Source organism: Plectropomus leopardus, chromosome 7 (genome assembly GCF_008729295.1).
Source record: "Plectropomus leopardus isolate mb chromosome 7, YSFRI_Pleo_2.0, whole genome shotgun sequence".
NCBI lineage: Eukaryota > Metazoa > Chordata > Actinopteri > Perciformes > Serranidae > Plectropomus > Plectropomus leopardus.
In genome coordinates, this window is record NC_056469.1 from 30,485,697 (window position 1) to 30,500,790 (window position 15,094).

The 15,094-nt window shown below is 36.9% G+C and overlaps 1 protein-coding gene across 1 annotated transcript; it reads left to right on the top strand.

Moving 5' to 3' along the window:
- The first annotated feature begins 591 nt into the window (after positions 1-591).
- tap1 (transporter 1, ATP-binding cassette, sub-family B (MDR/TAP)) lies at positions 592-14,589 on the top strand. The gene is given in 14 exon segments (XM_042490372.1): positions 592-766; positions 2,062-2,091; positions 2,093-2,395; positions 3,770-3,998; positions 4,494-4,608; positions 5,617-5,741; positions 6,028-6,233; positions 6,745-6,942; positions 8,093-8,221; positions 8,387-8,578; positions 8,688-8,861; positions 10,617-10,776; positions 12,330-12,466; positions 12,546-14,589. Coding segments are annotated over 13 exon segments (2,217 nt in total). The 5' UTR covers positions 592-766; positions 2,062-2,073; the 3' UTR covers positions 12,777-14,589.
- The last annotated feature ends 505 nt before the right edge of the window (positions 14,590-15,094 follow it).

Here is a 15,094-nt window from a genome sequence, read left to right on the forward strand (position 1 = left end):
CATTTATCATTTTGTAATTGAATTACATGTAACTTATTACTCCCTAACACAGATTATTATTATTATTATTATATTATTATTATTATTTTTTATAATAAACTTTAACTTTAACTTTTGCACCAAGATTTTGATTAATAACTGTAATTTAATTACTTTTCCCCCCGGTAACTGTAACTGATTTCAATTTGATTTATTTTGTAATGTAATTAAATAGAGGTAGCTACGTGTGGTATTTTCCATGAACTGTATGAATGAAATATGAATAATGATTACACATTTCAACGATAATAATAATATTCCAGCTTTACAGCGTTCAGTTTTAGCAGTTCCACCTTCTCGCCGCATGGTGTCGCTGTTGGACTATTTTGAAATGATCCAGGCTGCTTCACAAACCAGGAAGATCATATTACCACACACTGTTACCACCACCATGCAACATACATTAGGGTTGTTTTTACTGAAGTTTATTTAAAGCAGGAGTTCAAATAAATACAGAACGGCTTAAATAACAGCATGCGCATATTCAGCGCCAGTCTTCGTCCGCCCTTGTGGCAGAAATGTAAGGGGCTTTCCGTTGTAAACGTATAAATACTGACTTTCGGTTTCAGTTTGTCAGTGGAGAGTTAGCTCAGTCGGCGTTTGAACGAGTCGCCGGTTTTGAGTTGTTGAATTGATAATTTTGGGAAGTTTGGCAGAGATATCGGTGTTAGTTTAGGTTGTCGGACGAATACTAAACAGCATCAAACGTTGTGCGTCGAAAGGACATGTAAGTTGGATTTAAACCTGTAATGATGCTACATTGGGCTAGCTAACCTTATGTACTTACTGTAGCCTAAAGTTTGACAGTAACACTGATGGTAGTTTTGTGTTTTTGCAAATTCGTTCGTGTTTATATGTGTGGCTTTGTCTTGTTTTGGGGTTTTTGTCAAACTTTGAAATAAATGAGCTGTGAGGGTGAAAATGAAAGTAATGCAGAACACCATCTGCTGCCAAATGAAAGTAAATCTTCACGTGAAAGGCATGCAAGTGCAAATAAGCCAAGTTTATATGGTTACAAGAGCTAAATATGCCAAATATTAAACCACGTATTCTACATGAAATGGATAAATTTAATTATTATTATGCCAGCATGGGCTCACAAGACACCATTAAAATACAATAAGCCAGGACCAGAGTCCAACCGGCATATTTTCAGACATTATTAGAAAGAAAATGATAAATGGAGCATCATACATAATTAAATTATCACTGTGTAAGAATTTATGGATCAACCCTTACAGAGACATTTACTGTGTTGCACTGAAAAATCAGAATAGAAATAAATTAAACCTTTGAAATCTGGAGCCACATCACCTTTTCCATCACTTGTAATAGTATTTCAGTATTTAAACCTTATAAAATCTTAGCAAATTGTTGCAATTTTTTTCAAAAACATGGAGGAAAGAAGACAATTAGTAACTTAATAAGGAACGTTACACAAATTAGTAGATTTAGATTAGAAAAAACCCAGGGAGAACTATATTTATAATTATCATTATCAAATATTTAAGTGTATTTTGTAGAATTATTGAATTTTCAAGCACCTTATTTAACCTTATTTGTGTTCTTTTTTATTAAATCAGTTTTGAGGCAATTTTCTTGTGTTTTTACACATTTCTTGCAAATTTTTGGGTAATTTCTTATTATCCTTTTTTGTTGCTTCCATTGCCTTCTTCCTTTGTTTTTAGGAAATCAAGCCATGATTTCTATAAAAAACATGGGAAGAACACCTGATCAATGAAAGAAGAAATTACCCAAAAATTTGCAAGAAATCTGTAAAATGTACAAAAACATAACCCAAAATAATTTAAAAAATGTACAAAAAGTAAAAACAGAAGTTTAGAAAAAAAACAACCAAGAAATTGCCTTAAAAAGTGCTTAAAAATTTTTTTTTTTTTTTTTTTTTTTTTACATAATTTAAAAATAATCATGATAATTATAAGTGTTTTTTTCTCCCACCAATGAAACCTGACTACATTTTTTAGACTCAGCCATTAACCCTCTTTGTCACTTTTTTTGCAGAGAGTGTTCATTATGCAAAAAATGAGCTACTTTCTCCCCGCTGCTCTTCATGTGCCTGGATGTGTGTGTGGTCCACGCCATCCGTTTGGCCCACTTCTCACCTCTCCTCTTCTCCCATCCGTTCATCACCCTTTGGGGAGGAGGGATAACGAGGGCTGGCCTCCTCGCCCTCCTCACCCTCACCTACCCTGGAAGCCTGCCGTGGATGAGGAGCTTCAAGGGGCTGCAGAGTTTGGGGGTCCTTTGCTTCCACTTCCCAGTGTACACCACTCTTCTCTGGGCACTGGGGCAGCCCACCGTGGAGGAGCTGTGGGGGTGGCACTCCTGGGAAAGGGTAAGTGTTTGTGTTTGGTTTCTTTTTTGCACTTATTTAAAACCATAAGTAGTTGCAGGATGGATCACATAGAAACAACAGCAGGCATTTTTCAGGCATGTTAGTGTGCTACTGGGGGTGACGGATCTAAAGCAGGGGCCCATGATGCATTGTGGCTCCTTGACCATAGTGTGTGTTCATGTGCTGACTCGTAGTCCAGCTGCTAGGTAGTTTTGTAACTAAATAGGTCCAAGATCTGGCAACACTTGTATAATTTAGAACAGCTTGATTGTAAGACAAATGCATTTGTTCAGTTAGTGCTATAGATGCCATTGTTGCAGTGCAACAAAGTACAGCTTTGAGGTACTTGTACTGCACCTGAGTATATCCATTTTGTGTTCATTTATACATTTAAGTTTCAGAGGGAAATATTTTACATTTTATTCCAGTACATTTAATTGTTAGCTACAGTTAAAATTTACTTTTCAGATTAAGAAATATATACATTAACCATGATGATCTCTGTGCATTGTATTTTCATTGTAGAACAATAAAATACCCAACAATATGATATAGTTAAAGTCAGCTCCATATCCACCAGCTACATCATTAAAATCAGTAATAATAAGCAAATGTTTTACAATATAACACTGACGGGCACTCTGCTGCTGCATAACAAGTACTTTTACTTTTGTTATGAGGCTGTTAACACATGCATGCATTTAAGTAAAGTTTAGGGACAGGACAGAACTAAGAACTAGCTAACAGTAAGTTGCAAAATATAACAAAAATATCTAACAGTAAGGTACAAGTAGGTGCAAACCAATATATTTTCATATATATATAATATATATCATATATATATATATATATATATATATATATATATATATATATATATATATATATTTATTTATACATATAATGACACAAACAGGTTACCAGTATGAATGATAAATATAATATCGTTGCTTATAAATACATTTGGACAGTGCCAGTTCTCCATTTTGACGTCAGTTCTTTTACTTGATTAAATGATCTGATCACGTCTTACAGTCCTTCCAGTCATCCTGCTGCAACAACAGTTTAATTAGTTGTACAGAGAAGTTGAGTTACCTCACTTTATTGAAACATGTATAACATCTGCTGTAAGATTTTAACTTTCCCCGCAAGAATAAATTCTTTGTAGGGTTATTTTCCTGTATTTTTTTATGTAACGTAGCTGCTGAGTCTGGAACATGAGCAAAAAGTGAAACCAAAACCAAACCAGTACTTTACCATTGTTTCTCTTTTTACTTTGATCCTAACCTTTGCCAAAATGATCTGAAGCATTAAAACATATTTCATGATTTTTTTCCCTGGATTTGTATATTAAAACTGTCGTTTGTTTTGCAGGTGTTACAGGGTTACGCTGTGACTGTCGTGTCGTGGCTGTACTGGAGTCGATATGTGTCATCTCTTCTGATGTCCCTGGGTCGATACATCTCATCTCTGCTGACAAGGACGCCCTCTGAGGAGACCAAAGACGACACCCGTGCCGCTCTGAATAGGCTGATGGGATACATGCTGCCCTATTCCTGGCGCTTTGTTTCTGTGTTGTGTCTCGTGGTTCTCTCTTCTTGTGGTGAGTGAGAAAACATCTTAGTTTACAGTATATGTGTTTAATTTTGGTTGTGATGTTCTGATGCAACTGCGATGCTTGGTGTTACATTCTGCAGTTCTTACTGTGCTGTTTTCACCCTCATTCAGAAAGTGGATGGTGTTAAATAAAAGTATTTTGATAAGAATTTAGTACAGCTTATTTTAAGCTTGTTTGCCTTAACAGTGGAATAAGACATTTTACATGCAGAGCTATGAAGACATTCTGATCTTACAAGTTTGTGGAGAACTATGAAGCTAAAAAAACGTCAGGTAACCTTATTCAGTGAATGCCAACAACATTAAAATCATGTAAATAAAGAAACAGGAATGTGAAAGCCTAAATTGCTTCAGTTATAGGTCATCAACAGCCAATAATGTCTCTAATTTTCTCACACCACTGACTTAGGTCAGTCAAACAGCAGTTACGTTGACAATTTTGTCTCCCCAATGATAAAAATTGTGATGATGTGAATTTCAGGTGAGATGGCGATTCCTCAGTACACTGGTCGAGTGGCTGACTGGATTATAAATGAAGAAGCACCTGATGCATTCACGGATGCCATCAGAATCATGACACTGATGACTTTTGCCAGGTAATGCAGCCTATAGTAGTCACCATTATTCGCAGTTAAACATTATTAATTCTAGTTTGTATAATATCTCAAAATGTTTGACTCGGATTTTAGGTGATTTTCAAAAATATTCTTCACAGAATCAGGTTACTCTTTATTTGGATAGTCCACCTAAAGAGAGTTAAGATTGTATCTGTGACATTGTAACTGTGACATTTGTCTGTAGATGTTTATGTGTAGAGTAGATGTGACAATTTAATGCATATTATGAGAATAATCTAGTAAATTTGAACTATTCACTCAACCAATTGTCACATGTACTCTATTGATCAGGGGTTCCCATCTGGTCCAGCCACAGGGTCCAGATTTCTCTTAAGTCATTAGTTCAGGGTCCACACCTAAGAAAGCACAAACACTTGGGCTCAGAATACAATGGAAAAAAAAACCAAACCCCTGCAAGAATGAAGTGCAATTAGTTAAAACTTAGTAAATAGATAGGACTGCGACCAAAAAATTGCATATTATTGCTTCAGTACCAGCGTCACTGCAAAGGCACTGCATGTTAAGAGTTTAAATAATACCAACAAAAGGGCAATAACATAGTTGGTGTACTAGTAACAACACGATGGTGTGATAAATTAGGCCCTGATCAAAGTCTGTAGATATGTACTTTAAAGTAAAGTGTGTTTTTGCAAACTTGACACATTCACGTGTCATGTGTGGTCTACTTACAATGAACCTGCAAAACCAATTTTTGGGAATCACTGCTATAGATTACCTGTTAAATATCTACAGAATAAACCAAAACACTTAAATTGTTGAGTCTCAGCTAATAAACTGTTTAAATGTTACAGATCTTTAGGCAAACTTTTCGAAATATCACCCAACTTTGGGTTTGGAGAAGGGATGTAATTGTTTCTTATAAATATTTACACTCAAATGAAACTGTTCAGTTAAATAATAACTTACTGCGTGAAGAGATATTTTGGTTACTTTACACTGTAATGTGTCCTTTGTCGTATGTTTCAGCGCCGTGCTCGAGTTTGTGTGTGACCTCATGTACAACGTCACCATGAGCCGCATTCACACGGCAGTGCAGGGATCCGTCTTCCAGGCTGTGCTGAAACAGGAGATTGCTTTCTTTAAGGCCACAGGTAAGTCATGTGTGTACTGTACATATGTATGACTCAACAGAAAGTCATGTTTAAAAGAAAAAGTACTGTGAACGGTAGGTTGTCATGCATAAATTATAAACACATTTTTCTTTGCACTTATGCTACAGGTTATTATTTTTTATCAAGGCCAAGCTCAGTTTCCTGGTTGTTATGATTTGACAGAATCTGTGTGGGCTGATAAAAATCCACTCTATGCAGGATTTTAACTAAATGTACTTTCACTGTAATTCTTTCGACAAGGCTAATGCACAACACTTCTCCTCAGGTGAACTGGTGTCCCGCGTTACCACGGATACCAATGAAATGAGCGAGGCACTGAGTGAGAAACTGAGTCTCTTGATGTGGTACACGGCACGTTTTGGCTTCCTCATGGTCTTCATGGTGAGCCAGTCGTGGAAAATGTCCCTGCTCACCTGCATGGGACTGCCCATCATCTGGGTCATACCCGAGCTCACTGGACACTTCCACCAGGTAAAGAGGAGCTCCTCAAACTGATGGATATGGATAAAAAGACTGTGTTACATGTTCGAATTGAGGAGCCCACAGAGAATTATTGTAGCAGTTTGTAGTTGTTGCTGTTGTTTTGGTTTTTAATGGCCACAACTTAACAGTTTCACGCTGATTCAGTCTTAATGCCCTCATCAGTGTTGTTTGTAGTCACAGCAGGCAGGTGTTTTTTTGCACAGAGCTGTGGTGAATGATCTGTATACCTACACAGCAGATAGACAAAGTGAACTAGCTGGTGAACGTAGTGGAGCATTTAACAGCTAAAGACAGACATTTATTCTCCTGCTGAGTTTTCCAGACTACAAGGAGAGAGAACTTGGTCTGCTCGATGAATGCTAATGTTGCTCCATTTCAATAGATCTATTTTATAAGGTGATAATATCTCCATAGGCAGGTTTCCATTACAGATGATCATGTTTGTAAAATATCAAATTGTCACAAAGTCATTCTGTTTTTTTTTATCCATGTTTTTTAGTCTATAGCTGTAATGGTCCAGGATTCACTTGCTAAGGCCAACCAGGTGGCCACAGAGACTTTCTCCTGCATGAAGACAGTGAGGAGTTTTGCCAATGAGGACGGTGAGACAGAGAGGTACAGACAGAAGCTGGAGGACACTTACGCCCTTAATAAAAAGGAAGCAGCAGCCTACGCCGCCACGACCTGGGCTAACAGCGTGAGTCGAGTACTGATCTGGGTGATAAAGTGCGCAGTGATTTCTTAACTCATGTTTTTGAATGAATATTAGACAGTGGGAGTCAACAGAGAAAAAAATAGCGAACTATGCACGTAGTGTCTGCAGTATCTCCTTGAGGTTTCTCACATTGTAAAGCATGAAGATGTGTTAAGCGCTCTGGATGCACCAAATGTGAATTTCTGGGCCAACACTGATGTCTAAAATAACTTGGCCGATAACAATGTTACATACATCACTAGTACTCAAACCTTCAAAATCAAAGTAAAATTGGTTTACCTTCTTATGAAAACATGGGAAAATAGGCAGTTAGCTATTTAGCAAGAAATGTTCCATAAACTGCGAGAAATTTGTAGATTTAGAAAATCATCAAGAAGCCAGGGAAAAATGTCATAATTATATGTTTATAATTATTTTACAGAATTGTTATTTTTAAGCACCCTTTGACCTGTATCATTTTTTTATATATATATTTTTTAAATTTGATTTCTTTTTTCAGGTAATTTTTTTTTATTGTACTTTACAAATTTATTTTAGCTAATTTTTGGTTTCCTTCTTTCTTCCTAAGTCTCTCATTGCCTTTTACGTGTGTTTTTAAAAGACATCAAGTAGATTTGCTCAGGACTCTCTAATGTCTGTTTCATACTGCAGTGAAACCACCAATAACTTTCTTCACAGTTGAAATAAATCACAATAACTAGCATTTTTGCTTTAACTTCTCCCCCCCACAACCTGCTGGGTCTCAATGCCAGTCATTTCGACTGATGTTACAATAACTGGCATCACAACCCAAGAGACTCATCTGGAAATTACACATTGTTGTGTCGTGGAGTAACTGGAGTAAAATGACTAATTACAGATTACAGAGGCGCCTATCAAGTTAGGCAGTACAGATATAGGATACATGATAATATTGGCACATAGGGTAGTACAGATGAAGGATGCATGACAAAAGTCAATATTCAGTTCATGACAATATTCAATGAATGAATATCACGTACACTGAAAAGCACTGTATCCCATGTCTCCTGGTATCTGCTGGTGGGCCACCAAAGAAGAGACTCAACAAAGAGAGAATATTATTTTTAACTCAGTTCCTGTAATGTGTAAACCATTGTTTATGTTCTCTCAGATGACCACTTTGGCCCTGAAGGTGTGTATTCTGTACTACGGAGGGACTCTTGTGACCAGGGGACATGTCAGCAGTGGAGACCTGGTGTCATTCGTCCTCTATGAGCTGCAGTTTGCCTCGGCTGTCGAGGTAAGCCACAGGCCAAGATAAATAGAATGATCTTGACGACAGTATTATGTCCTCAAACTCTTATTCCCCGTTGCAGAATAAAAACTGGCTGATAGTTCTGTTAAAAAAAAGGATATATAATTAATGCAAATGGCAAAGTGCCTAATTTTACCGCCTCTCTTCCAGGCTGTCATGCATTATTACCCAGCGGTGAGGAAGGCAATTGGCGCCTCTGAGAAGATCTTTGAGTATTTGGATCGCAAACCTAAAGTACCCCCAGAGGGCACTTTGGCCCCAGAAAATCTTGAGGGACGCATTCAATTCAAGAAAGTTACATTTTCCTACTCTGGCAGTTCAGACGAAAAACTTGTGCTCAAGGTATGGTTGTGTGTCTGTTTATCTCATGTGCAGTCATTACATTTGCAGTTAAATCATTTTTGTCAAATGTGATTCTTTACTAATTCACCCTAATTTCTCATTCTACCAGGGCTTGTCTTTGGAGATAAAGCCAGGCCAAGTCACTGCCCTCGTGGGACTTAACAGATCCGGGAAGTCCACCTGTGTCAAGCTGCTGGAGAGATTTTACCAACCCCAAGAAGGAGAGATTCTGCTGGATGGGAAACCCTTGCAAAGTTACAAAGACCAGTACTTACATGGCAAGGTGCGCTGTCGCAAGACATTTTTTCTATTATGTATCTGAGTCTTTTAGTATGCGCAATAATAAGATGCTTAAAGGTACAGTATTTCATACAGGAGATGTCAGTTGGCACGCTCAGAGTTTGGAGAAGCAGGCTGGAGTACTGACACTGAAGCTAAACAATGTATTGCTGCGGAGGGGTGCAGCAACAAAACAAACTTAAGCCATCTAAAAAAAATCACCGTCAGTTTAAGCGTGCGGTATATTGAGAATATAGACAGCAAAGCGGTTTTATTGCTTTCTTCAAAGCCAGACTCCATTGAGAAAAACTGTAATTTAACATAACTAAACACAAGCTTCTGGTCTACTGCTGCCTCGATCAGGTACTTTGTTTGTGTTATTGTATGACTTTGGTGTTTAAAAAGGTAATTCTGGATTCAACAAAGTCACACTATAAATACAAACTAACTAACTGATTGAGACAGAAGTAGATCAACAGCTCCCGTGTTCAGTGAGCTAAAATGACTACTTTTCTCAATGGAGTGTGGTGGCTTTGATGAAAAGCATAGATGGGGAACTCAAGCCTTTAATGGCTTCCCCTTTGGAAAGGGTGGTCTGTGGCAAGGTAAAAAATATTCTTGATAAAGTGTACACTTGAAGTGTTGGTGTTTTTCTTTGTTTAGGTGGCAAAAATACGTTTTCTTGCTAAGCCCCCTCCAAACTGGTGGGGGCGTGGGGGCATGCCGACTGACAGCTACTATATGTAATACATTAACTATGGATAAGAGCCTCAAACAACCCCACTTTAAATGATCTGAACTGTCCCTTAAAAGGTCCCGTGATGAGTTTTATCCACTAGTTTCTAAGAGTGGGTTGCCATTTTGTTTGTATTGTGTACAAAAATGTGCTAGCACACAGGCAGGGATATGTGTTTTATAATACTGAATGTTAACATAACTTAGATTTTTTTTCTTTAAAATAAGAAAACCACAGGGCACATTTAAAGTTGCATTAAGTTATTTTTGGCCACTAGGAAGCAGAATGGCTTAGAAAGTCACAGAAAAGGTCCACTTATGCTGCTAAGCTGCTGTCCTAAAACAATTAAATGTGAAGTTTTACCATCCACAGTTGATCACATTAATGCTAGAAAATGGGCCTTTTATATCTTAGAGCGAGATCTATTTTTCACCATGAAAAACAGCATATTTCAATTTTAATTTCCTTTATCCCTATTAAAAACAGCAACAGTAAAGACTGCATGGAGCTTTTTAGCCTTTTTGGACTTTCCTGTGGGATGCTGAGATTTGTTTTTTTTTTAAACTCAAGACGCTTAATGACTGTACTCTTTATTTGGACATACACAAGAAAAAAAACATAATAAACCACAGCTTGCGTGGGTGAGGTACTGAAACCCTAAAGGCTTTTAAGTCATCGTACCATAAAAATTGACTAGAATTCAAGATGACAAAAGTGAATTCTGCAGCTCAGACCATAAAATGAAATGAAAATGAAATTAAAGTAGCCCGGAGCTGTACAATGATGATGATAAAAGGAAGGTGAATCAGAGTTCACTGAAACTTGGATTCCTCCAAATGTCTCTTTAGCTTTAATTCTTTTGCTCCTGTTTTATCTTCATCACAGAAATGTTGTAAGGATGCTTTAAGAGCACTTTTCGCCCAGCTTTTGATTTAGTTGTTGCCTTTAATTTGAAACCACTTTCAGTCATCTGTGACAGTTACTCAGCCGCTGATGTTTCCTCTGCTTCCTTTGTGTTTATAGATTGCTGTGGTGAGCCAAGATTGCGTGCTGTTTGCTCGCTCTGTGCGGGAGAACATCAAGTACGGCTACGAGGACGCCTCTGATGAGGAGATGTACAGGGCTGCCAAGATGGCGAGTGCCCACGAGTTCATCATGGAGCTGTCAAGTGGATACGAGACAGGTTTGTCCCAAAAACTCAACATCTATTACAGTCTAATGTGGAGTTCATCAGCAGGGGTTCTTATATTAACCTAGAATCAAAACAAAAATGAAATTCTTTCATATTTTAACAATAATTTAATGAATGTTATCAACTGTACATTAATTATTAGTGGGGAAACTGTTTTTTTTTTAATTAATTCTTTCAGGCTGTCTGATCAGGGTACTGGCAAGTCTGGAAAAGCATAGAATTAAGTTTCTAAAAGTTGTAAATATTTTGTCTTTTCTGCAATGTACTATGTCCCGATCCAAGGCCCACACATTGATATTGGAGCTGATCAAAGGCATTTTTTGAACTGATCAGAATCAGCTGTGTTGAGCTCTTAAAACCTTATCTGATCCTTTGTTTTATTTCAGCTGTCACACAAGTGTTATTGCTTGCGAGGGTTTCATGCACAACAATGCAATGAGGGCAACTGTTGTTAACGCTCATCTCTCCTTCACTCCACAAGCGGCCCACCGTGAAACACCAAATGCCATCAACGACAGCAAAATGCTGTATGTTTAAGTTAATTACCTAAGTAATGAGCATGCATTTCAGCTCAGTGAGCTGAGAAGAGACAGACAGCGGTGGAGAGCCGTATAAACCTCATCACCACGCTACTGCCAGTATAACAAAAGCTGATATAAGTAATTTATTAATGTAATCCACACAAAAGTTATACAGGTAGGCTGCACAGAAGCAACAGATATTGGAGAACTTTGTTAAAGGGAGACAGAAATTCCCTCGAGACAGAAACAAGGCCAAAAATATTAAAAAGAGGGTTTGTTATTTATACTTTATTTCTTTAAAAAAATTGAGGAACAGCTTCGGTGCAGACTATTTTTCACTAAATGCACACAATGCAAAAAAATGTGAATTATAGCCTGTCAGGAGATGTTACCCTCTTATAAAGTGGTTTGGATGGTTGCAACTGTAGATTGACCATATATGGAGCTGTTCTTTCTGTTTTTGGGGTTTTAGTTGGGACTATCACATCTGTTGTAAGCACTGTCAGTACTGTTTGCTATAGTTTGTCATCATCTCAGCGTGGGCAAGTTTTTGCAAAAAAAATTAAAGGAACAAAATCATTTTCAGCATTTTAATCCATCCATTATTATATCCACTTATTGTAGTGCAGGTTGCTTTAATTTAATGTATTATATTGCAAGGTATTGTTGTTAGATACTGCTGGGAAGTGTTGAAAAAATTGGATTCAAAAGTAAACAACTTCAGGTCATATTGTTCCTACTGGTTTTTTATCATACTTTCATACTTTGGCTGGTATGATTATGAAACAAATATTATTAAATTGCATTCTGTGTGGGATAAAAATAGTCTTAAACTGTCTTAAGTTTAACTTTGTGAACCCTGCAGAAATCCTGCTGACTGTGGTGAAAGGGCCAATGGATTTAATTTAAAGCTTTTGTAACCAAAAGCACTTTGGCCTTGTGCTCCCTCCTAATGCAAAAACAACTCAGTGCTCCCCATGAATGTACATAAACACAATAACATTATGTCTGTTTGTTGGACAGATGCCGGGGAGAAGGGAGGCCAGGTGTCCGGAGGCCAGAAGCAGCGCATTGCCATTGCCAGAGCTTTAATCAGACGTCCCAAAATCCTGATTCTGGACAATGCCACCAGTGACTTGGACACAGAGAATGCATATCAGGTAGGAAATTCTTCTTTATTTGCTTTCTATTTACTCCTGTTTTCCACATGTAACACCAGTTCACAACTGTATTCAACAGGTCCACCAAGCTCTGTTGAGCCAAACCAACGACTGCACCGTGCTGCTGATTTCCAACAACATGAGTGTCGTAGAAAAGGCCAATAATATAATCGTCCTCAACGACGGGACGGTAGAGGAGGAGGGCGGTCATGATGAGCTGTTGAAGAAGGGTGGTCTTTATGCTGAACTGGTGAGGAAGCAGAATATGGGCTTTCACCGTGGAGAAGAGGAGAGGAATGATACACACTGATGTGTGCAGGCGGGAGCAGAGAAGCTGTCCAGTGAAAGTAAGGTAGCTTGTTAAAAGTCCAGACATGATGGGTTAAATCTCCAACAACTATGAATAACAACTTTAAAGACAACTGTTTAAAGATGCACCGATTTATATTATACCGGTGGTATCAGCTGATATTCGTCTGGATTGTCAACGCCTAAATAAGATGACATTCACCGATTACAGTAGCCGATGTGTTACTGTTGTGTTTCATCAGTTTTGCGCAGGCTGAAACACAGGGTGTCCTGTCCTGGTGGCCTGAAAGGACAAAATACATTCACTATCGATCGGGTATCAGTTTTTTTCCCCACAATAATGCCACATTGTAAACAACTGCATTGAGTAACATTATGATTTCCTCAGCCTCTGTTTAGTGATAATGAGTATTCGGTGTAGGTAAATTATAATATTATCATGATTTGTTAAAATGTTATCTCATAAAAAAATTGTTTTTGGTAAGAAACTTGTAAGAATACAGTTGTTTGAAGGATAAATTTGCATTTTAAAAGATTTAAGAGAGGGAATTATGATGTGTTATATATAGTAAAAAGGCTTTTGAAGCAGTTTTTGAAAATGTTTTTTTTTTTTATTTGAAAGAAGGCTAACATTAAAGGTTTCATACATTTCTGTGAATTAAGTTTAGCTTATTTAAAAGCTAAGTTACATATAAAAAATACATATCAAAATAAAATAAACAAACCCATCAGTCAACAGACAGACTTGTTGAACATCTGCATCAGCTGAGATGTCACAAGAGTTGCAGGGGTTTTTGCCCATGAAGAATATTTCCTTTCTCCATACACCTTAGAAAAAGGTGAAGTTGTACTTGAAATGCTTTCTCTTGAGTTGCAGACTCTGTGGAAGTACTCTTCTACTAGCAGCTCCTAAAATAGGCATCTGAACCCCGTCTGCTCCGGAAAGCTTGGTCCTGCTTGGACTGATCGATAAAATCCTCTTTCATATAACTATTTATTGAAATATCAGTGAATATGATGATATAGTACCTTTTCTGGAAAATGACCACATTTGACAAATAAATGTATTTCATCACATTGATTTAAATCATCATCTAAAACCAAACCCTGATTATTGATTTGCAAAATTAAACCTTAGATACAGTATGAAAGGGATCGCTTCCATTGTATACATTATATGGCAATGATATGAAAAATGTCGATTTTCCCATGGTATTAATTGTCATGTAATTGTCATTAATTATCATGTTGTCCAACTCTTTTTCCACTTGAAAAGCTTCCACATGCCAAAGGGTACGAACAGGAATCATGAAGAGAGTTTCTGATGATAGATTATAGGTATTTTGTATTGCAATACGTAAGATTGAGGGTTTGTTAATGTTTTGCTTGTATATATTTTTCACACGTCTTTGGTTTTATTTTTACGTGCTTTTCCTTGTATTGATAATTCTTTATTTGCGAACTTTTTTGAACTTTTAGCACTGTTTCTCAAACTTTTTTGACAATAAAGTTGACTTTTGGTGTTATAATAGCAAAGCTGGGTGTTTTGGATACCCTGTGAAATTAGTACAATTTATTTAAAAAAGTGATATCTTATTGCAAGTAGTTTTTCCCTTTTATTGTATTTTTTATATTTAAAGGTGTTTGTTTTGTTTTTTATCCCTGTCTTGAAACAATCTATTTGGGGCTCTTTACATGTGGTTGATTTTGCTTGCACCTTAAATAGGCACTTCACTAACTGTACACATTAAAGTCTGTTTATTTGTCATGAGGAGTACCAACTACTCAGCCAATAAAAACCAGCACAAAATGTCGTCTGTGGCTCTGGAGGGAGTTTTTCAGATTTGAGAATGCTAATCTCAGCTTGGTCTTTAAAGAAATCTAAATTATCAATAGAAAGCTGAAGTTATAAACTGAGAGTTTGGGGTTTGATAGATTTACTGGAAGAAGTATTTACTGGAAGGTCTGTTTCAACATGCTGTTGAGTTGTTTTTTTCCTTTAAAATTTTTGTTTTCAGATCAGTTTAGTTTCAGGTAGTTTCCAGAGTGGGTTTGACTCATTTCAGTTTACCTGTTATTGTTAAAACTTTGTAGCTTTAAATTTTAGCAGTTTCACTTTTCAATTGTATTATTATTACTACTACTATTATTAATATTAATGAATTTTAATAGGAGATATTTGTCAGGGGCAGGATTTAAGAGGTTTTTATTGATTGATATGTTCTATTTTGAGTGTGTAAAACAAAACAAATTATTTTTTTTAAATAGGAAAATAACTTAAAGGAATGATATATATAGAACTGTACAACCAACTCAAAT